We start from the raw sequence: 26,089 nt of genomic DNA on the forward strand, positions 1-26,089 counted from the left end.
AGCGGAAATAATTTTATTTAAATAATGACAATTTCAATTAATAATAGAACTATAACATTTCAATTTCAACGATAAAAATTTACAAGATGAAAGGTAACTTGTAATGCACGAGATCAATAAATACATGACGTACAAAAATGTTAAAAATCAAAGTTGAGAGTAGAAATTGACACGCTGTCAATAATTTAATAAGCAAACAAGGTAAATGAGAAAAGACAAATTGAATAATATGGTCAACTAATAACTAACTGTTGAAATTGTGTATTTTATAATTGAAAAAGAGAAAAAAAAAATTGTTTCGATTTATGAGAATCTAAATATTTTGATTAGTTGACGAAATGTTAATGAAACAAATCCTATAATTTTAAATTAAGTAAAACCAAACGTATAGATAAGTACGGCAACCAACGATATTGATCCTTGGAAATATAAGAAAAAATTTTATTGTATGCGAAAAAGATAATTAAAATGATGGATTTTCCAAGTTGAGTTAGTTCCAAAATAACTAATTTAGTCAAATAATCGTTTAAGTTATAATTGAATACAAAATACGTTTAGACGAAAATGATGAAGACGATAAAAATCTTCTTTGTGAAAACATAACTACGATTGGTTTAATTCAAAACACCTTTGTTAATTGAGCTTATGAAAACTTAAATAATTGAGATCGAATTATTTGGGGCACCTCAAATAGGTTTGCGAAAATGAGGTTTGACTAAGGTAAGCTTGATGAAATTAAGTCTTGCGGGTCTAGAATCGAATAAGCGAAAACGACCTTGTTACCATGAAGAAAGCCTGAAAGGCATAGAGTTGATAGGTTTAAGCTAAATGAGCATGGGTAGTACGGTACGGTGCCAGTATAATTTGAACTCGGCGTGAATTGGTAAAGAACAATGCGTCGTTATGAGGGTGAGTAAGGGTAAATGAATAGAAATTTCTCTAAAAGAAATTAGTGAACAAGATTAAATTGATTTCATTAGCGTTTTGAGTTAGAATTTATACCCTAGAGATTGTAGGAGCTATCTCTTTGACAGTACTTGTGGTCATAAAGCGGGTGTAGAGAATATATGATCTATATTGTTTGATGTAGAAATCCTTCTATAATTATGTAAATTAAGATTAAATGAGTATAAATAATAAGTTATGTAAATTTCTTATTAGTTATTAAGGAAATAGTGATATTTGACATAAGTTGTGCTAGTGTTAATCATGACTTAAGGATACGTCAGAATTTAAATGAGATAATCTATACGAAAATTTGTTAAGTAGATGATATAATCAATGAGGTGATTTGATATGAGATTTTTGTCGAAGCATAACAAATTAAAATGTTAATACTTAAAATTTGAGGGTGATAACTGAGATGAAATTGATAGTTGTTAGGGGTATTGAGTTACTTGTGATAAGTTCGTTAATTGATAACGTGATAATCGTGAACATGAGGGATATTGTTCAAATATTAAGGTATTTAATAATACTTTTATTATATTTGATAGTTTGATGATGTTGTAATATGCGTATGAGAAAATAGCTATTAATTGCTCTTGATAATTTGTGAATGTGATAATATGAGTGCGAGATAACCGATTAGATAATTAAATAGTAAGTTGTTTAGATGGACTTGTGATAACAGAGTCCTAGTGAGTGACTAATTTGAGCTCCTTTATGAAAATAAAAATATTTGTGAGTATGTGAATGAATTGAATCAGTATGTCTTGGTTCGATGTAATTGAATAATTAAGTAATTGAGTCAAATCGTAACTTGTTTCAAATAAAATAAAATACACAAACAAAAAAAAATAACGTAAGTTTCTAGATATATTGGGTTTCCCATGAGCTTGTCCATGGTATTTTGTTGGACCATGAGCGTTACGTGCCATTTTAACCAACCAAACTATATAACGAATAACAAATGTAAGTATGAGTAGTTGAAATATCTCGTGTATCACCACGCGTGATAATGCTCCAACCAAATATCGTAAATATAATAATTGTGAAAATGAATAGTTGGCGTGTCTATGGCGTCTCATGGATTTTTCACCCGACTAGACATTTTTTAAAAAATAATGCAACACAATAAATGGTTTAACCATTTAGCCGGTTACGTTAAACGTTTAAAGTGTCGGTCGCATGACAATTCCCACAATGGCGGGGAATCTTGTCACACTCCCTAGTTCTAAGCTAAAAAGAGCAAATACAAAGCTAGAAAATTCTCAAGAAAATTTTCGACAATAGAAGACAATTTAATAAAATCAAATAGAAATATTTTGAGGTTTAGACGTAGCCTCAGAGTTATAAAAATATTTTGAGAGTGGAGCATAGCTTCGGAGTTGTGTGTGTGCACGACAATAAAATAAACAATTAGCTAAGCAGTTAATAAGTATGTAATCTAACAAGTAATTATGTAAGCTGTAAACAATCAAATAGAACACATCAGGTAAACAAATAAGCACGTATGGGGTTCCTAAGCATGTTACTAAGGCACCACTAACGACCTATCTTAAACCTTCGGCTCTGATACCAATCTGTCACACCCCAACCTACGGTGGAAATGCCGGGGCGAACTGATTGCTCACAACTTTTCAAAGGTTGCTATTATGCAATAATAAATGTTTCAATATCTATTTAATAATTTCAAATAAAACAATTACAGTTAAGTACATCAAGTATAACGAAATTACAACAATGATTGATTAAGTTTGTATCCTAAAAAGCATCTCTACGTGAGCTTTAGTTCGATAAGCAATCAAATCTATAACCTGCAAATGCGTACAAAATATATATTTGTCAACATCAAATGTTGAGTGAGTAGATCACCAGTTTTGACACTACCAAAAATGGTAATATATAATGATATAAATGAATGAATAAAAATAGGCAAAACTGTTATCTGTGAGTATAAACAATTAAACTATAGCACATACATAAACAATCAACCATAAAGAAAGGGCTAAACCGTTGCCATGCGAATGGGCATTGGTTACCAAAAATGAGGTGTCGGTGAAACCATTGCCAATACGATCAGGCTCCGGCCACTACGACGGTCGTATGATCATACTATAACGAGATTATGTTGGACCTCTCCGAATGCGATTCAAGTAAGCAGGTAAGCAAATAACAAGTAACAGACTATCATTCAATTGATACACAACACAAAGATCACAATTTGCGTTTGAGAAATAATAAGATAAATAATATGATAAATGGTACGCAAGTGTCCCCAAAACATTTGAAAACAAGTAAAATAGGGGAGTGATTACTCACCTAATCGGATGAACGAAATATAAATGATGATCATGATGCGAGAGAGAGATAAGTCTTTCGGGATATACCGTCTAGGATTCCTAGTTAAGTATAATATAAATTAATTATAAGATATATAATACGATTTAATGAATTAAGATTTCGTTGTGATTCGAGTTAAGTATTGTGATTAGAATGTCTATTAATTTATCGATGGATTTATTCAATAATTATTATTGTTGGTGCATTTTGTAACCGTCGCTATGCAATTCTGTTAAGCGGAAACGAAGTACGAAGTTAGCAACTTCGCCATAGGCGAAGTTGTAACAACTTCTGCCATAGGCGAAGTTAGAACAACTTCGCCTAAGGCGAAGTTATAACAACTTCGCCTTCAGGCCCAAGCCCAAGCCCGCGAAGTTGTGTATCTATATATAGGTGTGTCTTGTTTAGAGTTGGTAATCCAGAAAAGTTAGAGTGTGTTTTGTGTAGTTCAATTGTCTAGAGAGAAACAGAGAGGGAGAGTCGTGTGGGACGACCCGAGGTAGAGCTCACCTCGGGTCGGCCGTGTCTTTGTTTTCGTGGTTGGTATGTAACGAGTTATGATTATTATATGAAAGGATCTGCAGATTCGTTTATCCCGTTCTTGTGTTTGTTCGTGTGTTTATGTATGTGTAACCGTGTTCTTCGTTTTCTACACCAATAAATGAGTCTAGGAGGATTCCGCACTCCTAGACATCGTGCGGATCTTGTATCGATCGGCGACGCCCCGGGGGGACTTACAATTATTGTAAAGATTAATATTATTGTTTATCATACATTTAAAAGATGATTAATTATTATCATTTATAAAATACTATTGGTTATTCTTGATAAAATATAAAATTCATTTACTTAAATAACCTTAGAGAATTAAGATATACGATATGCTTACAATAATAATATCTAAATAGATATATAAATTAAATAAAATAATTTGATAAATATAACTTGAAACATACTTATAATTATCCGAACGAACAAATAATTAATTAATTATAAATAAATAAATATAATATGTATTAAGATCTAAAATAAATATTTTGTTTAAATCTTTTAACGAAAATCTATATAATACGTTTAGTATATAAATAATATATATATAATAGATATAAGTCACTAAGAGACGTCCAACGACAAGAATCACCCAAGATGATGTCGAGCTTTAAATAAGGCTTATTTAAAACAATATATATACTTATATTGTAATTAAATTATATATATATATATATACATACAAAAATCTATAACGAGCTTATTTGACTAGAAACGTAAAACTTAGTGGTGACGGTTAAATAAAATATGATTTAATTTATATTTATTACAAATTATAATTATATTAATAGATTAAAAAACATAAAACAAATAAATAAAAAAAACTCCAAAATCGGGCTGGGGGAGGGTCGAACAAGCGCCCCAGCCGGTTCAAATGACCACGATGTAACAACATCAGCCAACTAGGCTGGTGTGATTTGTTATCAAACATAAACAAAACAATACAACCATTAAGATATGTTCATCCCTAAATCAATTGATAAACCCTAAATTAGCAATCGATCAATCTATTGAGTTTTGGTTTAATTAACCTTCGGGTTAATGATGAGCGACTCAAAACGATCTGAGTGTATATAATAATTACCTATAACCATGATGTATTGATGCTGAACGATGAAGTAACATTGGCGGCCAAAGAGTAATCCGATTTGAGCTTTGTAGTCATCGATAATAAAATTGGTTATGGGGTTTGGATCGCGAGATTTTTTAGATGGTCCAAAAAAGTTTGAGTATAATATTATTACTTTTAAGTCGTATTACCCTCAATTGATAAACGTTGATTTGTTATATTGCAATTTCGTATTGATTTGATTATGATTACCATACTAATAACGTCGGTGAGACCGCTAAAAGGGTTGTAATGAGATGTAATGAATCATTTCCATGTTTAGTCCATAGATTATGGCTCAAGGAAACACAAACGGGTCACGGGTTGAACAATTAATGGATACGGGTTAAGGGTTGGTTAATTAGGTTAACGGGTTGATTGGATATAATTATCATAAGTTGCATATTGATCCTTCAAGGTTAGAGATGGAAACAAAAATAAGTTAAAGTCTAGTATAGGGTTAAAATCGTATATGTTTTAAAGTAAATTAGATATATTAAATATGTAATGAACACATAAAATAAAAAAAAAAAACAATTTACTCGTTAAACGCGATAATTAAATTGATAAAATTTCTCAAACATGAAATGGGTCGGGTTAGTTTAAATGAAATAGACCGAGTTGTTACACCGAACCCGAGAAAAGACTAACCCGAACCTGAACCGAAGTAATTCGGGTTGGTTCTCGGGTTTGATTTATAAGATTTGGGTTAACCCGAATAAACTAATTTTAGTTTTGAAATTAAATATATTTTTATGTATAATATGCGCCACTAAAGTTGTCTAAATATGACTCTAATCGATTGTTGCCATCTATTATGGATTGATTGCTTATTATTAATTTATGTTTCCGTTTATTACTAATAACAACCGTAATCGAACAACCAAATCACGTTCGATTAAATACGCTTATGGTTCGAGTTAGTTTTACTCTTCATTTGAATTGTTTTATCAAGTTATGTTAGTTTATTATTTAATTATTTGTGTTATAAGCAAAGAAGAATATGTTATTAATTTCCATTCATTCTAACTAATAGCAACCGTAATCGAACGACCAAATCACGTCCGATTGAATACGATTATGGTTCGCGCGAGTTAGTTTTATTCTTCATTTGAATTTTATCAAGTTAGGTTAGTTTATTATTTGGTTATTTGTGTTATAAGCTAAGAAGAATATGTTTTAACTTTAGCATCGTAGTTTTTAAAAAAATTTGGTTTTGTGTTTTTTTCTTCTAGAATACTCGAAACTCGATTAACCCAACCCGAAAAAACCCGAACCCGAATTACCCGAACCCGAAAAAAGCATGAGAGATTTGGGTTGGGTTTCGGGTCAAGATTTAAAACTTTGAAACCCGAAGAACCCGACCCAAAAAACCCGAAACCCGAAGAACACCCCTAGTTACATGCTTGAACCTGGGGTGTGATTTGCTTTTGTTAATTGCTTGAAAGTTGTTTGTTTGAATCGAAAACTAAATCTATTTACTAGTGTGATAAGCACTCATTACTATTACTTCATAACATTATAAATTTGTTACATGTTATACTGACTACATACTCCTCGTGGTTCGACACCCTACTTACCCTAGATTGATTAGGTGATTAGTATATTGATTTTAGCGAAAATTCCCATAATAGCCCATTTAGAGAATGTGTTTCCAAAATTATCCTCACTAATTCAAGTTTCCAACTTTGTCCCTTTGTTATCTCATCGCCAATGCGTTACTGAAACAAATAGGATAACGACACGTGGTCGGAATAGGTCGTTGACGATGCGTTAGTGGATAACGCATCGCTGCTACCCTACGTTAGCAACATAACGTATCGCTGCTACCCTACGTTATGTTAGCAACATAACGCATCGCTGCTACCCTACGTTATGTTAGCAACATAACGCATCGCTGCTACCCTACGTTAGCAACATAACGTATCGCTGCTACCCTACGTTATGTTAGCAACATAACGCATCGCTGCTACCCTACGTTACGTACAACATAGGGTTGACGATGCGTTATGTTGCTAACGTAGGGTAGCGACGATGCGTTATGTTGCTGCTACCTTGTTATGATAACACAAGGGTTCCACGATGCGTTAGTGATAACGCATCGCTGCTACCCTACGTTAGCAACATAACGCATCGCCGTTACCCTACGTTAGCAACATAACGCATCGTCGCTACCCTATGTTAGCAACATAACGCATCGTCAACACAGATTCCGGCCACGTGTCGTTATCCTATTTGTTTCAGCAACACATCGTCGGTGTTCGCTATCATGTCGTCGGCGACAAGATACCAAAGGGACAAAGTTGGAAACTTGAATTAATGGGGATAAACTTGGAAACACATTCTATGAATGGGTCATTTTAGGAATTTTCCCTTGATTTTATTGTTTTTGACGAGATAGCGACAGTCTAGCATCATGACTCATCCAGATAATATTTAATAATTTTCTATTAATACATAAACGAACATAAATAAACGGGCTTACACAAACATAACTAAACGAACAAAAATGAACGTTCATGAACATAAATAAACGAACGGAACATGTGTTCATGTTCGTTCGTTTAAAACGACCACAAATTTTTTGTTCCTGTTTGTTCGTTTATAAAATAAACGAATATAAACGAACTTCCCGCCGAACGGTTCACGAACAATTCACCGAACGCTCTGTTCGTTTACAAACCTAAGCAGGGATATGAAAGTTTATAACAAAAGGAAGAACAAGATTTGAAATAGAAATCTGATGATAGAAATTATAATGTTATTATGATTTGAAGTCAAATTATAAGAATAAAAATATGAGAATGTAACCAAAGGAAAGATCTTGATCTTTGTTACCATAGCATATAGAGCTATGTTATTTACGAAAATATTACTTGTCTTGAATCTTGATTGTATATTATTCTAGAACTGATATAATATATTGAGATCATGTTATTTTTATGTATTTCATGTTCTTCCCTCGTGCTAACCATCTTAATTCCTTGCTCTTTTGTATTTTCGGGACTGACACATTTTTCAGTCGATTAGGCTATATATGTTGGGTCAAACTTTACATAAATTTGGATGACGGAAATTAGGTAGTATATGCTTACAAATATTCATGATATAGTGAGTGTTTGTTGGTCCAATCACAAGCTTAGTGAAATGACCAAGTAATTATAAGTTGATTGCATATTGGTCACTTTAGGTGTTCTTAGAGCATTCCCATCTCATCCTCCATAATTATGTGAGAGAGATTGGTAAATTATAGTTTGAATGATCGTGAGTATAAATTATATAGTGAAGAGAGAAATGTAGTGTTTTTTTTGTAAATTTGGGGAAACATTTGGGGAACATTGTTTGCCCCTATTTATTTTTTAATATTTGTTGGATTGGTTGTGAGTAGATGAGAGATAAAACTGTAATGATAAAAGTATTATTTAATTAAACAGGAAAGAGAAATGTAGTGTTTTGTAGTGTAATTATAGAGATAGAGATGGAGAACGGGATGTGAATGCTCTAACCAAATCACTTTAGTGTGGGCACTTAATGCAATGCCAAGAGTTGTAAAAGTTTGCAACAGTTTGAGGAAGCTTTACTAACCATCACATACACATTGTAAAAGATGAGTATGTGATGTGTGTCATTAATTATACATGTTTTACATATATATTTTATGTTATTTTTATACATTTTTAACCATTATTAAGGGCAAGACACTATCTTAGTCATTTCTAATTGATAAATAAACCCTCAAGAATGAAAAAAAGGTGAAAAACGTGCATAAAGGATGAAGATTTAAAGATTTTGATGATTTGTTATAACCAAGCACATGCTTGTTTCCCTTGGCACGCCCTTGCTTTTTACTTGGCTCAACAAAAGTCAAAGTTCTCTCGGAAGGCAAGCACGATCATGCCTATCAAGGCAGGGGTGTGCTTGATGCAAGACAAAACTTAGAAGATGACAAAACTGAAAAGAAAGAGAAAGCTTGGTAAACTTGTGTCAAAAATCATCATTTAAAATATATATATTAACACGCGCACATTTGTATGTATCACTTAACTTAGTATGGTGACCTGCCTAAATATTGATCAAATGATAATAATCCCGTAAATTCCAAAATAGTCTTAAAACAAGGATTCGTGAAAGAGGTTACTAGGTTTCTTAAATGAAAAGGTACCATTGACAACATCACAACCACTGTTGTTAACGTTATGCTACAAGAGTTGTCTTGGGTCTTTTAATCCCACTTACAAGAGTTTTAGATTAATGGTTTATCACATGTTCCAAGTTAATCATTACTATTAACGGATATATGAAATATAAATTTGATCTAGTCCATAATGATAGGTCGGTTGGTTGGAACTTCCCCCTATATATAAAGGGGTTCTATGTATTGTTTATTCATCAAATAATATGGTACCATAATTACTTTCAATTACTATATCGATAGGCAGTGACGGACCCATAATTTTTGCCAATAGATTCCCATATTTTCGGTGTTCACATTTTTCGGGTCAGTCGTTGTTCGAGTCGGATCGAGGTGAGGAACATAATAAAAATAATATCATAATAAAACTTTCTTTTTAATCATTACCACCTTAACGGGAAAAATGGGCCGGGTTGACACATAAACCCTTTTTTTTCCTTTCATTCAAATTATTAACTTATAATTGTTACTTGGAGATGGACGATGTGAATTATGCCTTTCTTTACATTTGATTATTTGAGAGAGAGATTTTAGTAGTAGTAGTAGAGAGTAAGTTGTTTTTAAAGATAAATAACGAAATAAAATTGGTATATATAGTTGAAAATAAAGAACTCAAATTAAATTAAACTAGTGAAAAATAAAATTGGTATATATGTCGAAAACAATTATATGTATCTGGAATTTATTTTCCGATTAATCTTAGATGTTCTAATATGATAGGATGCGGGTAATGAGAACACAAGACAAGCTGCTGCTTAACACTAAAAAACACAAAAATAGAACCTTCTAAGGCTCGATCCTATGATCTTTCAAAGATAAAACAACAAAACTTTCACCAGACCACATTAGTATTAATAGTATAGGTTTCAAGTATTAATTGTTATAGGGTCCTTAAATAATTTAAAACGATTCTTAGAAATTTGTTAAAAACATTGGTGTCATGGGACCACAGCTCGATCCACACTATGTGGGTCCGGCCCTGATAATAGGTCAAAATATACAACTGTAACAAATTGTCCATATTGCTTGTGAGATAGAAGGATCATAAATATGTGCCTCTATGTAATTGTTTCTCTTGGTCATGACCCAACCAAATGGTCGAGAAAGAAATTCTAAACTCATATTTATCTATTTTCTTTGATTTTAATTGAGTTACTAACCCCACCCCTTTACATGTGTTCTTCTTATAATCGTATTTGTCAATTTAAATTCTTACATGTAAGGTGTTTTACGTTCATATTTTTATCTATTTTCATTTATCTCGTCTACATTGGCCACTTTCCTTTACTTGATTTTTATAAAACTTATATCAAGCTTCTTTAGTTTTTAATACTCTGGGAAATTAATTCTCTTAAATCACTAACTCTAATAATCAAATTATTCTTTTTAGAACGACGACATTCTTGTAGTTTGGCTACCGAACTCCTCAAAATTTGGGGAGTCATGTTGCTTCACCTAGCTAGACTATGTTGTCTTAACCAAACTCACGTTGACTTCACAGTTTGGCTTGGGTGTTCCCCCGGGAAACCATACCGCCGGCTGACACTTGACAGTCGCTATGCCCCCTAAAGAGCAGAACTCTGGCGTAACACATGGTAGGACGAAAACCCATGTAGGCTCAGGGTTCAAATTGACAATTTTTGTACAAGGCTTAGCTCAAATCCTTCATTATCAATATCACCCAAAGTGATACAAGTGAAAATCGAACTTGAGTCTCCATTAAAGAACTTAAGTCTCCTACCATTATGCCATAAGTGAAGGATACTAACTCTAGTTACTTGATAAAAGCTAGGAATTTTGTCAAATACATATTCCACCAATTATCGAAATTTTAAAGTAATAACTTTTCATAATAACATAATTTATTGTTTATTTATCCATAGATCTAACATGGTTTTTAGAGAACTTGTTGGGCTCCAGTTTATTTAGAGCATACCGGGCTTCAAGTAATTTCATTTTAATTTTTCTCATGCTTAGTTTAGACTTTAGAAGAATTTGTTGGGCTCCGGAGTCTAAACAAACTTGGTTGATAACGGTATCTGGACTCTGGAGATGGATGAGCGGCCCAACAAAGCAACCCGGCTTCATAACAATTTTAATAAAAAAATCCGGGTGCGGGTTTTGACCCAACCCAACAAAGCATCATATTTTGAGCATACCTATACGTAAACCATTCGAATGTTGAAGAGAGATGTTTTTTTTTTGTTAAAGGGTTAGGTTAGGCAGAGTCAGTCATCTGATGTGGTTCATGAAGTGTAGATAAAGGGGATATGAGATTGTTATTTGTAAGTATTAACTGAGTTATTTCTGCAGTGAGTACTTTTTTTTTCCAGAAACCATTTTTTCATACTCCTTTATCGCAATATCCTCATTTTCTTGTTTTGTTTTGTACCATGTCATAAAAATTGCAAACATTTTTGTACTTAATTACATTGTAATAATATTATTACTCTTATCATAGCTTTATGTACATACAAGTTATAATCATACAAAGGCTGTATTTTTGTTTTTGTATTCTAGTCAAGATAAGATTATAAACCTAAATTTTCTACAAGTCAAAAACCACACGAGGACAAAAAAAAAAAGCCGTCGTCATCATCATCATTGTACTCAACAAAGCATCATATTTTGAGCGTACCTATACGTAAACCATTCGAATGTGGAAGAGAGAGATTTTTTTTTTGTTAAAAGGTTAGGTTAGGCAGAGTCAGTCATCTAATGTGGTTCATGAAGTGTAGATAAAGGGAATATGAGATTGTTATTTGTAAGTATTAACCGGGTTATATCTGCGGTGAGTACTTTTTTTTTCAGAAACCATTTTTTCATACTCCTTTATCGCAATATCCTCATTTTCTTGTTTTGTTTTATACCATGTCATAAAAATTGCAAACATTTTTGTATTTAATTACATTGTAATAATATTATTACTCTTATCATAGCTTTATGTACATACATGTTATAATCATACAAAGGCTGTATTTTTTTTTTGTATTCTAGTCAAGATAAGATTATAAACCTAAATTTTCTACAAGTCAAAAACCACATGAGGACAAAAAATAATTCGTCGTCATCATCATCATCGTACTCAACAAAGCATCATATTTTGAGCGTACCTATACGTAAACCATTCGAATGTGGAAGAGAGATACTTTTTTTTTGTTAAAAGGTTAGGTTAGGCAGAGTCAATCATCTGATGTGGTTCATGAAGTGTAGATAAAGGGGATATGAGATTGTTATTTGTAAGTATTAACCGAGTTATTTCTGCGGTGAGTACTTTTTTTTTCCAGAAACCATTTTTTCATACTCCTTTATCGCAATATCCTCATTTTCTTGTTTTGTTTTGTACCATGTCATAAAAATTACAAACACTTTTGTACTTAATTACATTGTAATAATATTATTACTCTTATCATAGCATTATGTACATATAAGTTATAATCATACAACGGCTGTATTTTTATTTTTGTATTCTAGTCAAGATAAGATTATAAACCTAAATTTTCTACAAGTCAAAAACCACACGAGGACAAAAAAAAAGTCGTTGTCATCATCATCATCGTACTCAACAAAGCATCATATTTTGAGCGTACCTATACGTAAACCATTCGAATGTGGAAGAGAGATATTTTTTTTGGTTAAAAGGTTAGGTTAGGCAGAGTCAGTCATCTGATGTGGTTCATGAAGTGTAGATAAAGGGGATTTGAGATTGTTATTTGTAAGTATTAACCGAGTTATTTCTGCAGTGAGTACTTTTTTTTCCATAAACCATTTTTTCATATTCCTTTATCGCAATATCCTCATTTTCCTGTTTTGTTTTGTATCATGTCATAAAAATTGCAAACATTTTTGTACTTAATTACATTTTTCCTGTTTTTCCATGTCATAAAAATTGAAACCATTTTTCCTGTTTTGTTTAAAATTTCAGTTTATGATTCGTGGAAAACCCACCGTCCACCACATATACACCCACCACCGTCCACCACATATACACCCACCACCGTCCGCCACCGTCGCTATCCTTTCACCAATGTAGCCGACCACCACAAACCACCCATCACCACCAACCATCACGCTCGCCCATCATCACCATTTCCCGACACACACCACCACCGACCACAATTACCTCCCGCGCCCCATAACCACTGTCACTAACTACCATTTTTTTTATTTTATTCCATTCTTTTTTACCACTTTATTGGATTTCTAGTTTTGGTTTCTATTCAAATTATCTATTTTGGTGGTTAATACGTGTTGCACGCCAGGTGTTCGACGAAATTACGACTTAGGTTCGGATAAGTTAAAGGTTGTTTACTTGCATTTGGGTGCTTAAGGGGGTATTTTGAGTTGGAGTTCTACCCAATTTGCTTTATTTTGGAGGTATACCTTCCTCCTCTTATGCCTTTGCGGTTGTTGTGGGGTGCTAGATGGGGGGTGAGCAACCCATGGTTGCTCCCCTCCTTCGAGTGTGAGGGGTTTGGTCTTTGATTCTTGCTCTAACTCATCTCGAGTCGGGGTCTTTAGGGGTCCGTTGTCTTTTGTGATTTGTTTGTTTTCTGTTCTCGTATGTACATGGCTACCATAAAAAGAATTCGACACGTTAATATAGGAGGGCTTGGTCCTAGCTCCACTAAAAGTTTAAGGCCATGCCCCCTTAAAGCATTTCCACGAGTGTAAGGATGGTAGACCTGGGTCCTCGGGGTTTTTCCACCTACTTGAGCACATGCAAAGTACCCATTTCAAAACGGATACTCAGAAGAACCTTTTAAAAGATGCTATCTCCAAGGATTTGGACCTTTTTATAGATGTTGGGGAAGCCCTTCGGGCGGGGGATAAATGGTTATGTGGGAGGTGCATGACGTTGCATGCCCTTAGCAGGGGGTGCAAGCATGTTGATGGTGTCTATTCTTTTTCTGCGGATTCTGGAGATGTTGGAGAATTCATCGTTGGGATCCAGAAACCTAATCGTGTTTCTGTGGATAGGGACCCGGGTCCATCTGTAGGAGTGGTTGGGGATGTATTCCTTTTGGAACGGGTTTTCTCCCTTCCCATTCAAACGGTTAAGAGCATCCCCCCAAGTTGTCGTTTGGCGTTTGCTCAGACTTTGGCATGCGCTTTACGCAAGGTAGTGGATTCACCAGGCTCGATTGAGAATTGGGTCAAATTACTATTGTTGCCGCGTTGTACTTTAAGGGTGGTGAAACCTTCCACTAGGCAGGAACGCGGTCAGGGAATCGAAAGTCTTTGCAATGTAGTAGCATTCAGCAAGCACTTGCGGTGTGGAAAGATGGATCTGGTTTTGCTGACTTGGTTCTTTCTCTCTTTGATAACGCGGGGGAAGCACTTTTTCTAAAAGAGAGGTGGGAGGAGATGAGGGTTCTGAAAAAATCCTCAATATTAAACAATGTCTCAGGAAAGTCAGGGATGGTCATTTCACAGCTGCAGTCAAGGTATTATGCTCAAGTGGGGTTGCGCCTCTTGGAGATTCAACCATGAAAGCCCTCATTGATAAACACCCAGTGGTGTCGCCTCCGTCCTTGCCTTCTAGCTCTGTCGCCTTGCCTACTCTCTCTGTGGATGGGGACTATGTGCTTAGATGTATCCGATCATTTCCTAAAGGGACCTCATGCGGGAGAGACGGGATGTGGGCGCAACACTTGTTGGACGCTCTTAGTGGTAAGGGATCAGTGACTTCCATGGGTCTGCTCTCAGCCATCACTGAAGTCGTCAACTTATGGCTAGGGGGTCTGTGTCCCAAGGTGCTCGCTGAGTTTATTGCTTCGGCCCCCCTTACCCCTTTTATTAAAGCCGGATAATGGAATTCGGCCCTTTGCTGTGGGGGCTATCTGGCGTAGGTTGGTTTCTAAAGCGGCTATGAAGATGGTTGGGAAGGAAATGACTCAGTATTTAGGGGACTTTCAGTTTGGGGTAGGGACCCCTAATGGGGCAGAGGCGGTGCTTCACAGTGCGAACCGGTTTCTTAACTCCTTTCACGCGGACGGTTCTTTAGCTATGCTTACCGTGGACTTCTCCAACGCCTTCAATATGGTCGACCGCACAGCCCTTCTCCGGGAGGTTTATCATCATTACTCGTCTATCTATCTATGGGTCCAGTTCCTTTATGCCCAGTCGGCTAGGTTGTACGTTGGTGATGACTGTATAGGGGCTACTACTGGGGTTCAGCAGGGAGACCCCCTTGGGCCCCTCCTCTTTGCCTTAGCCTTACACCCTCTTGTTCTCCGGGTACAAAATGACTATAACCTCCCATTTTATACTTGGTACTTGGATGATGGGACTATTATTGGTGGTGCCAACGAAGTCACTAAAGCCCTAGACATTATCAGCTCGGAAGGGCCATCATTGGGGCTTCAACTTAATATTAAGAAAACCGAGGTTTTTTGGCCAACGTGTAATGGAGTGAAAGTTATAGATGGGCTTTTCCCTAGTGAGATTGGTAGACTAGAGAGAGGAGTAAAGCTCCTTGGAGGGGCTGTTAGTCGAGATCCCTACTTTATTAAGGAGTTGGCGAGGCGGAGAGCATCTCGTGCGGTTGATCTTATGAAACTTTTACCTTGCCTTAGGGATCCCCAGAGCGAACTCCTCCTACTTAGGTCTTGCATGGGGGTTGCTAAGTTGCCTTTTGGGTTACGAACATGCCACCCCCATATGATGGATGATGCGGTATCCTGTTTTGATAAGGGGCTTCGAGAAGCCATCGAAGACATAGTTGTATGTGGAGGCCCGTTCTTTGGTGATCTTCAGTGGCGACTTGCATCTTTACCAATGCGCTTGGGGGGTTTAGGCCTTCTTTCGGCTCTTGATGTTGGGGTTTACGCTTTTGTAGCGTCGAGGGCACAGTCTTGGAAGCTACAGAATCACATCTTAAGGAATAGCGGAGTTGTCGACCTGGACTCAGACTACGTGCAGGCCCTGGAACGCCTAAATGGCGCTCTCCCAGAATTTGACATTGGCGGTTTCTCTAATAAGGACACCGCCCCACCAAAGCCTCAAAAAACTTTGGCGAATGCCCTTTTTGACAAAATCGCTCAGAGCCTGGGAGAAGTTTTTGGATTGTCCCCCCGACAGAAGGCGGTTATTGAATGCTTACAAGGTCTTCATGCCCAAGATTTTCTGACCGTTATCCCGATTGATGGCTTGGGCCAAAGCATGTCTGCGGTCGAGTATAGGGCCATTCTTAAGTACCGTTTGATGGTCCCAATGTACCCAGAAGACGAAACATGTCCGATCTGCCATAAGGCTTGCCTGGATAAATTCGGAGAGCATGCGGTTCATTGCAAGGAGATGCCTGGGTTCAAATACCGACATGATTGGGTGCGGGACGTTATTTGGGACATCTTAAGGCGTTCTGGGATATCAGCTAAAAAGGAAGCTCCCGTAAACTTCCTTACAGTCCCCACGGAAGGGAGATCCACTCTACGACCGGCAGATTTGCTCGTCTTTGGTTGGGCCGGGGGAAAACACGCTTGTGTTGCTCACAGGGGTATCTCCTTTAGCTGGTTTGAGGGATAATGGTTTTATAGCTGGGCAAACAATGAAAAGGGCTGAAACGAAGAAGGTGGAGAAACATGCTAAAGCCTGCGAAGAGAACCAACATGTTTTTGTCCCTCTGGCTTTTGATACCTTTGGCTCCTTGGCACCGGATGCTATCCGTTTCCTAACCAGGGTCCAACGGGTTGTGATAACAATGTGTCGACTCCAAAGGGGCAGGGGTATGTCTTTAGCAGGTTAGGGTTTGCAATTCAGAAAGGGGTGGCGGCGCAGCTTGTTGCCCGCCTACCTGCTATGTTGATGTAATATCTATGTTTCTATATAATGAGAAGTATTGATATAAAAAAAATTACACTGTAATAATATTATTACTCTTATCATAGCTTTATGTACATACAAGTTATAGTCATACAAAGGCTGTATTTTTGTTTTTGTATTCTAATCAAGATAAGATTATAAACCTAAATTTTCTAAAAGTCAAAAACCACACGAGGACAACAAAAAATTCGTCGTCGTCATCATCGTACTCAGTATATCTCACCAATAGCAAAGCTAATTCAGAAAGGGATAGCGGTGCATCTTGTTGCCCGTCTACCTGCTATGTTGATGTAATATCTATGTTTCTATATAATGAGAAGTATTGATATAAAAAAAATTACATCGTAATAATATTGTTACTCTTATCATAGCTTTATGTACATACAAGTTATAGTCATACAAAGGCTGTATTTTTGTTTTTGTATTCTAGTCAAGATAAGATTATAAACCTAAATTTTCTACAAGTCAAAAACCACACGAGGACAACAAAAAATTCGTCGTCATCATCATCGTACTCAGTATATCTCACCAATAGCAAAGCTATGACAGGGTCTGAGAAGGGTAAGATGTAGGCAGTCTTACCTCTACTCTTTAGGAATAGAGAGGCTGCTTCCGGTGAGACCTCCCGGCTCGATAGTAGTTTTGCATCAAGCCTTGAAGATAAGACACATAACACTAAACCATCGGGACACCACCACTTGGTGCATGTGCCCTTGTCTTTTCGGCTATCAACGTCACCACATGATGACAACAAAAAGTCAATTCATGCTAATTTAACCATATTTTTAACGAAAGTTTGTGTTAGAACGTATTACAAATGAAAAGAACATAACCTAAACCTGCAACCTTTTAAACTCATATCTCAAAAGTATGACTCGGGACAATGTCGTTTGTTAATGCTCTTTCTTTATAGGCTAAGGACTGACCACAAGGACTATTTGTGTAATTAACCGGTGTAAGGAAAACCTTTGGACTTCAACACTGCGTTCTCGAGTTTTTAATTAAAAGAAAGGAAAGTATAAGATTGGATAGGATGAGAGAAGAAAAAAAAGTACATGCGTATAATGCATTCTCAAGTTTAATAAAAAATGAAATAAAGGGAAAAAAAGAAATGATTAATTACATTCTTTAATTTAAATGAAAGGAAAGGAAAAGAAAAAATTGTGTAGTTTTACAAATATAGCTTTTTTAAAACAATTATTAGATGTAGATTGAAGGGTAAAGTGGTAATTTTAAATATTTATCCTTTCCTTTCTTTTCAAATCATGCCAAATTGGCAAGAAAACTTAAACTTAAAACACCCAAGTTTTCCTGTCATTTCCTATCATTTCTTTTATAAAAAAAACTCAAGAATGAAAATTCAAACTAAAATCTTATCATTTCCTTTCTTATCCCATGAAAAAAAACTCAAGAATACAGTGCAAGAGTTCTACATTTTGAAGTTTTAACATGAACAGTTTAAAGAAACAGAGGTACATTATTTTAAGCTTTTTTTATGAATTATTGGTATGAGTTAATTATTTATATAATTAACAATGTATAAAAGTTTTTTATATAATGCAACAATTTGCAGGTCAACAATGTCACAAGAAAAAAATTAAATTGATAAGACTAATTTATATATTGTAAATATGGTAAAAGTTATGACTTTCAATAGGCTAAAACAAACCACCGTAACCAAATCCTTTCAACATATAACCTCATATATGATAACACAACATACCAGGACATAGCATTCATTTCCCAGAAAAGAAACCAGCAAACAAAATGAGGAAAACCGAACGAGGGCCTTTTAGACATTTGCAGAAGTCCTTGGTATTCCAAGCCTCTTGCGGAAGTCCTCCTCCATACGTGGCAGTCCGTCACGTAATTTAATAGTCGGCTCCCAATCAAGCACCTCCTTTGCCTTTGTTATCACCGGCTTTCTTTGACGAGGATCGTCGGGTGTGTTTTCCACATGTATTATTTTCACTTCCGGGTTTATCAGCTGCAAAATCATACTCATATTAATCACCAAACTCAAGGGCATTTTCGTAATTTCACAAAAAGAATAAAAGAAATTTCAAAACTTACCTCTTTCACATTCTCTGCAAGTTCAAGCATGGTGAATTCACCTGATTGGAGGAAAAAAACACACAATTAGTCATCCAATATTCCAATACAACTTTACAAAAAACCAGTAATACAAATTTGCATACTAAAAAGAGTTAAGTTCAGTTTTAGTCCCTGTGGTTTGAAACCACCATTTTAGTCCAATCGGTTTTTTTTTGGCTTATTTAGTCCATTAGTTTCATTTTTGTCCGTATCGACTCCAAGTTTTTAACTTCATTAAATATTTCTGTTAAATAAAGAATCATTTTAGTCTTTTTATCTAAGGTACAGGTATATATACACATGATACATAACAAAAGTAATAAAATAAATTAAATATTAATAACACCTAAATGCAGGTGGTGTCCTTAAACCAAGGTAATTCCAAAAAAAAATTAAAAAAAATCCTTTATTTGAAAAGTCGTAACGCATTACGTCCGTCCCACTGACTGGTTTTGAAAGCTCTGTAACCATTTTACAAGATGGCTATATACACCTAAAGAACAAAATGTGTGACTTTCACAATTCTTTACTTATCTTTTTCTCTTTTCTTTCTTCCTTTTCTAACACCGGAAAGTGGAAATCACGTGATGTGTTACAAGCTTTTAAATTAAAATACATTTTGTTATTACCTTAGTTTAACAACACAAAATGCAAGTTAATATATACCTAAAACTCTAAAAGACTAAAAGCGTAATTTACTCAAATGTATATATGCCGAGAGTAATGCTGACCTGGATTTCCAAGGTTAATTGGGCCTGTATTGTTTCCTTCCATAAGTCGAATAAGCCCATCAACCTAATAAACAAAACACACACACACACAAACTAAATAAACTGAATGTAATGTACAAAATATTTAAGAATTTTGGTTTTACCATGTCGGAGACGTAACAAAAGCTTCGGGTCTGAGTTCCAGGTGATTGAACAGTCAAAGGCTCGTTGCTGCATTAGGCCCGTTATAAGTAACCAATTGAGTAATAATTAAATATATATAAATGAAAATTATTGTATACCGGATAGCTTGAGCTATGAAATTGCTGACCACCCGACCATCATCGATGTTCATTCGCGGTCCATACGTATTAAAGATTCTAGCAATTCGGATTTCTGTTAAAGAAAACATGATTAGCTAAATAATGGTTTTATATATCAAATGTATCTAGGCCTGTAAACAAACCAAACGCTCGGTAAACCAGTCGGCGGTTCGTTCGTTTATGTAATAAACGAACGAACATGAACAGAAAACTGTGTTCATTTAGCTAAACAAATGAACATGAACACATGTCACGTTCGCTACTTTGCGTTAGTTTATGTTCGTTAACATATTCATTTAAAATTTTTAGGCCCATTACAATTTAGTCTAGTTTCATTAACTTTTAGGCCAAACACATTGTTGTTCACAATTACCTTTAATTGGTTTTAGCTTAGTTGAGTTTGTTCATTTATGTTCAGTTATTTTCATTCATTTTATCCATGAACCGTTCGTTTATACCGTTAACGAGCGAGCATACATGAACACTCTCATTTTCTTAAAGAACGAGAACGAACAAGAAAACCATGTTCATTTAATTGTTCATGTTCGATCGTTTGTTCGGTTACAGAAACGAAGGAACCGGAGCATGCTCTGTTCATGTTCGTTCGGTCCATTTACATGCCTAAATGTATAATATGTTTTGTGTATAACGAGTGAGACGCCATTCACCTATCCCATGCTGTCTGTGATAGTCAAACATCAATGTCTCAGCTACTCGTTTTCCTTCATCATAACAACTCCTAACTCCTGCAATTTACACAAATGCCATTTAGAAAATACTCTACAGGCTTAACTATAATAATAAACGAAACATGTGGTCTAAGGGCAATACCAATAGGGTTGACATTTCCCCAATAGCTCTCATCCTGTGGATGCACAAGAGGGTCTCCATAAACCTCTGAAGTTGAAGTCAACAGAATTCTAAAAGTATACAAACAACAGTTAATTAAGTTAAAAATATTGCAACAATTTAGATTAAAAATAAATAAATTTCCAGACCTTGCTCCAACGCGCTTCGCAAGTCCCAACATGTTCAAAGTTCCAATCACATTTGTCTTGATTGTCTGTTTGATATCAATACATATAATGAACAAAGATGAAACAAGTTGAAACACAGAAAATAATAGAACAAATGAACAAATAACTGAATTTAGGTCTTGATTACCTTGACAGGATTGTATTTGTAGAAGATTGGGGAAGCAGGACAGGCAAGATGGTAGATTTGATCCACTTCAACCAACAATGTCTCAGTGACATCTGCAAAGAAAATAAATGAAGCTATTACCATACAAAATGACTCTTAAACTTGCAAGAATATAAGAAATAGTTACCATGACGAATAAGCTCAAATCTTGGATGTCCAATCCACTGTTTTAGATTGTCTTTTGATCCTGTGAAGAAATTATCTACAACCACCACCTACACATAATATCAAGACGCCTTAAAATACAGGTACAATATCATTATATATATATCATCTTGACCTCAAATGCATCCTTCAAATAACAAAACAAAACTAACTTGATTAATACTTGAAAAAAACGTGTACCTCGTTCTTTTCATTTTCCATCAATCTGTCCACTAAATGAGAGCCAATGAAACCAGCTCCTCCAGTAACTAGTATCCTCATGTTTGCCTATAAACATCATACAAAATTCCTCTTAGAACCTTGGTGTAAAATAGTGCGCCCGAGGCACGAGGTGGCCAAAGACGCAGCTCTCATTGCTTTTGGCTATTCAAGACGACCAAAAGTTCAAAAAGCGCAGGTGAGACACAACTTTTAGGCCAAAAAAGCTGCCCGAGCCACAGCTCAGACGTGCCCATTTCGTACATGGGTGGCTATTATGCATCAAAATGTTATACAAACCACTTTTTAGGTCATTTATATTTTAAATCTTATATAATGCTTATTTAAACATAAATTTTGGGTAGGGCATGCTAAAAAATTATGATATATATAAAAAAACTTGCTCCTCGCATACAAAAAAGCATGTGCTTTTGCGCTTCAGTTTTAGACACTCTGCGCTTCTCACTTTTTAGAACTAAATTAAACAGTAAAATATCAATAAAACAACAAGATTGATCTCAATTTTCAAGCAATGTCAACAGTATACCTGAAAAAACTTAGCAGTACGCAAAGGCGACGGATTCGGGGGCGGTTTAGTAATAGCACCATTTGCTCCACTAGTACCTTGAGTAGCCATACTCTTCAAATCACTCCTTCACTATATCCAACAAATTCACAACCAATTAACAAATTCCCAAAATCAAAATCATTCAAACTACATCAACACAAAATCCACACGATCCAACATTCGAACTACATCAACACAAAATCCACACAATCCGACATTCGAACTACATAAACACAAAATCCACACAAATCAAACTAACTTCGAAGATCAAATAACTCTCTGATTCATATTACCTAACAAGTTCTTCAAAAACTAAAACCCTAAGCCTTTGAACATTAAACCGCTACAACTTGCATTTAAATAGAGCAGCATTATTAACTTATGCTATCAACACAAAATCCACACAATTCAACAGAAATCAAACTAACATCAAAGATCGAATTATCTTCAACTGAAATGACCTAATTACCTCTTTAACTGGAACTAAAACCCTAAGCCTTTGAACAACAACAGTATGATGATGAACATTAAGCCGCTACAACACGCAATTAAATAGCCGATCAAGCAGCATTATTATTATTAAATTATGCTACCAATTAAATGATTAATCTTCAGAACTACGCAAAAATAATAGATCAACGACAGCTTAATTCTAACAAACTCATCATTCACACCAAACATTTCACAGATCTGAATCTGATTATTAATCACTAAATAATAAAACAAAATTAAAGTACAATGAATATATAAATATCTCAAAATAATTCATAAACTTACATAAAATTTTTATTAAAAAAATGCTGATTTTGTTATAAAATTTGTGAGATGTGATTCGAGTGAGTTTGTATACACATGCATTTGGTGAAATGTAGATCGGGGTGGGGAGTTATAGAGTACGTGATGGTGTACGGTAGAGGTGAAAGGAGAGACGTTGATTTGGAAATGATGGTGGGCCCATAGCACGCGTGATTGGGCTGGATGTACATTATCTGCCACGTCAGGGGATTGTCAAAGTTTTGATTCTTTAAAAACAAAACCCAATCCGACTAAAAACAAAGTTTTGATTCTTTAAAAACAAAGTGTTAATTAATTTGTATAAATGTTTATAAGATGGGACAGAGATATTTTAAGGATGAATAAATTGTCAAAGATAAGATAAAATAATAAACTTATTTTATATTTTTTATTTTAAGTGAACTGCATGGGTTGATAACTTGATATGTTGATATGGTAATATCATGTTAAGGAGACTATTGGAATGGAGTTCGAATACCTATGGATATGTTCATGTAGCTTTAGGACTACAACAAACATCTTCAGTTTAGTTTGGATTGAATTTTAGTCAAGTCCAAGTGCTTTTTGCGTGTTCATCAAAGGTTCAGAAGTGCAATGTTGCTCTCACTTTAGGATGATTCATTGATTTGGGAAACTAAAAGAACCGTATGTAGGAATAAAAAACAATAGAGACAAATAGAATTGAGCGAGTTGATATTGGTGCTTATTGAATGTTGAGTATCAATACGAAGAAAAAGAAAAGAACAAGTGTGTGGAACCTTGTTACCTTGTCAATGTCGGGGAACAACAAAGTCAATCACCATCAAGAGAACCAACTAATTCGAAGTCACTTGCAACATTGAGTAAACTATACATGACGCCAGCATTTAGGGCCCTTACGAAACCAAGAGGTCAAAAAGGGTTGTCGACCCATTTCAATATAATTTGATAGCTTTTATATTTAACATCTGGTTTTATTTAAAATGAGAATATGAGTTGGATCTTTTAATTATAGCTAGTAGGAAAAAAAAACTTATGATGATCAAGGTTGTTGATCATGGTCAAAGCGGGTTGTCGCAAAGGGGTTGGTGATATGCTAGTCTCATTGTTATTTCATCTATCTTATCCGATAATTTGAATTTCTATGTAAATATTGTTCTTATTTCATCAAATTACTAAGTTAAGAAATAGTAAGTTCATAAGAATCTTCATTCCACGTGTATCTTATATAAACTAACTTATAGTTCAAATTATATTGTTCTTTTCGTATGTTGCCAAATCACAACTTTTTAAGAAACAATACAATTTGTATGTTTATGTATATAACACAAAAATAAAATACACGACATAATTCATTTATGTTTGAATCCAAGTGTAAAATATTTATAGTAGTCAAATTAACTTAACCACACTGCCTTCCCAGACGACATCCTTCTTAGAAGGTTTTGTGTTGATTATATGGAGCGTGATGGCGGACACATGATTTTTTATGAGAGACATAAATTTTGGTGTTCGGATGTCCATTAAGAAGGATTTGTTATCGGGTCTGGTCAGTCAGGTCGTCGTAATTTAATAATTCAAGTTTATTATTAGTTTCACTGTGTTTTAGATTTCAAAATATTTCATTGCTCGGATTGAGTTTTATACCAAACAATTCAAGAGGTGTTAACCACCAACTATCTTTTTCGATACTTATTTTGTGAAGAGTTTGTTTATTTATTTATTTATTTATTTATATTAACTTGCTTTCTTTTTCATCTTATCTTTACATAATCAGTAATTAGGTTGTTCATCAGAAAAACAACTTTATTCTTTACTCTGTCTTTATTTTGTGGTTTTACCCGTGTTCATAGGGGGGTGATGTCAAATTTTCATGAGGAGTAGTGAAAACTAGATCATATATATGCTATTGAAGAAAACAGATCAAGGGTAGTTGCCCCCATTCTCCACCACCTAGGTCCGCCTCTAATAGAGCGCATACTCTATAGCGTCAGAAGATAAATATTAGTTATTATTGTATACTATTGAAAATGTTGTAGCTTATGAATCATGGAGTAATATCGTTTAATAAAGTTACTAGATTATCTTTCATGTATTCTATAAACATGACATACCATTACATTCACATTAAGATGTTACACACCTTGAGATGAGAAACACCTCATCGAATATATTAAACTATACCTTATTAGTTTTTTTATTTAAATCAATGTATATTTTAAACGGTTATGGTTTTTCTAACGGTTCAACCCTAAAAGGGAACATTTTCAATTGAATAAGTAACATGAATTAACCTTACAAAAGAAAGATTAAAGAAAAAGAAAAAAAAAGGCATATCTTCATATCTTGGGCCATGAACCTAACGAACTAATGATGCCTTTTTTTAATCGAATACTATAAAACCAAGTTGTTAAAACAAAGCATGTATAAATCAAACCAAAACATACATCACATACCGTCTTTACTATATGTTGAAATTTTTAAAAAAAAGGAATATTTGCAGTCTTAAAAAATATGTAAGATAAGAAAGGATTTCTATTCGACAAAATATTATTAATGTGGCTGTAGTTTAGTGGTAAGAATTCCACGTTGTGGCCGTGGAGACCTGGGCTCGAATCCCAGCAGCCACACATTATTTTTTCTAACATGCTTTTAAGGTTTTTTATTTTGTTGTGATATATTCTTTAACGTTGTGATGTTTTTTTTAAGGTGCTTCTAACAGGGTTAAAGCCAACAATTTGAAACATTGTGAATTAAGTTTTTGTGTTTCGTTTCGATGATGTTTAGATATATTTTTGTTAAATATTTATATTTTCTCAAAGTTTACAAAAATTGGGGTTGAAAATTAAACCAGGGAACATGTATATTAAGAGTAAATTGATATTTTGGCCATTGTGGTTTATCATTCTATAGTTATTTTATCAAGATAGTTTGTCACACTAATTAAGGGGTTGTTTGTTTACATCTGAATGGAACCATTCAGATGTAAACATCTGATTCATTTAGACTTCATACTGTTTGGTTTCAAACAGAAAAACATCTGAATGGTTAAAATTAGGTTTGAATCATTCAGACTTGTTGTTGCTGCTGAATGGG

General features: G+C 34.7%; 1 protein-coding gene and 1 non-coding gene across 5 annotated transcripts; one reads left to right on the plus strand and one right to left on the minus strand.

Annotated features, from left to right (window-relative positions):
• Window positions 1–18,557: 18,557 nt before the first annotated feature.
• LOC143580641 (UDP-glucuronic acid decarboxylase 6-like) lies at window positions 18,558–23,019 on the minus strand. Of its 4 annotated transcripts, XM_077063611.1 has the most exons (13): window positions 22,681–22,970; window positions 22,199–22,309; window positions 21,634–21,720; window positions 21,416–21,503; window positions 21,250–21,341; window positions 21,084–21,148; window positions 20,917–21,005; window positions 20,754–20,831; window positions 20,065–20,158; window positions 19,927–19,993; window positions 19,784–19,847; window positions 19,032–19,072; window positions 18,558–18,945 (listed from the first exon to the last, which is right to left on the minus strand). In XM_077063611.1, the coding sequence occupies exons 2-13, from the start codon at window positions 22,286–22,288 to the stop codon at window positions 18,751–18,753; spliced, it is 1,050 nt and encodes a 349-aa protein (XP_076919726.1). In that variant the 5' UTR covers window positions 22,289–22,309; window positions 22,681–22,970; the 3' UTR covers window positions 18,558–18,750. The 4 variants fall into 4 exon arrangements, with proteins under 4 accessions (XP_076919726.1, XP_076919724.1, XP_076919725.1 ...); XM_077063609.1 differs by lacking the exon at window positions 22,681–22,970 and adding an exon at window positions 22,997–23,019 and having other exon boundaries at window positions 20,917–21,148; XM_077063610.1 differs by having other exon boundaries at window positions 20,917–21,148; window positions 22,689–22,974.
• Window positions 23,020–25,551: 2,532 nt separating this feature from the next.
• Window positions 25,552–25,623, plus strand: TRNAH-GUG (transfer RNA histidin (anticodon GUG)). The gene has a single exon. It is a non-coding gene; the product is annotated as a tRNA-His (tRNA).
• The last annotated feature ends 466 nt before the right edge of the window (window positions 25,624–26,089 follow it).

The sequence above is a fragment of the Bidens hawaiensis genome, unplaced genomic scaffold (assembly GCF_021521415.1).
Source record: "Bidens hawaiensis isolate Kalapana, Puna unplaced genomic scaffold, B.hawaiensis_p1.1 tig00030542_1, whole genome shotgun sequence".
NCBI classification, from domain to species: domain Eukaryota; kingdom Viridiplantae; phylum Streptophyta; class Magnoliopsida; order Asterales; family Asteraceae; genus Bidens; species Bidens hawaiensis.

Coding starts and splice junctions, on each gene's coding strand:
- LOC143580641 (XM_077063609.1), bottom strand. CDS start 22,288: ATGGCTACTCAAGGTACTAGTGGAGCAAATGGTGCTATTACTAAACCG. Junction 19,848..19,926: donor TTTGTTACGTCTCCGACATG/GTAAAACCAAAA, acceptor TTTGTTTATTAG/GTTGATGGGCTTATTCGACT. Junction 18,946..19,031: donor TTGCAGAGAATGTGAAAGAG/GTAAGTTTTGAA, acceptor ATGATTTTGCAG/CTGATAAACCCGGAAGTGAA.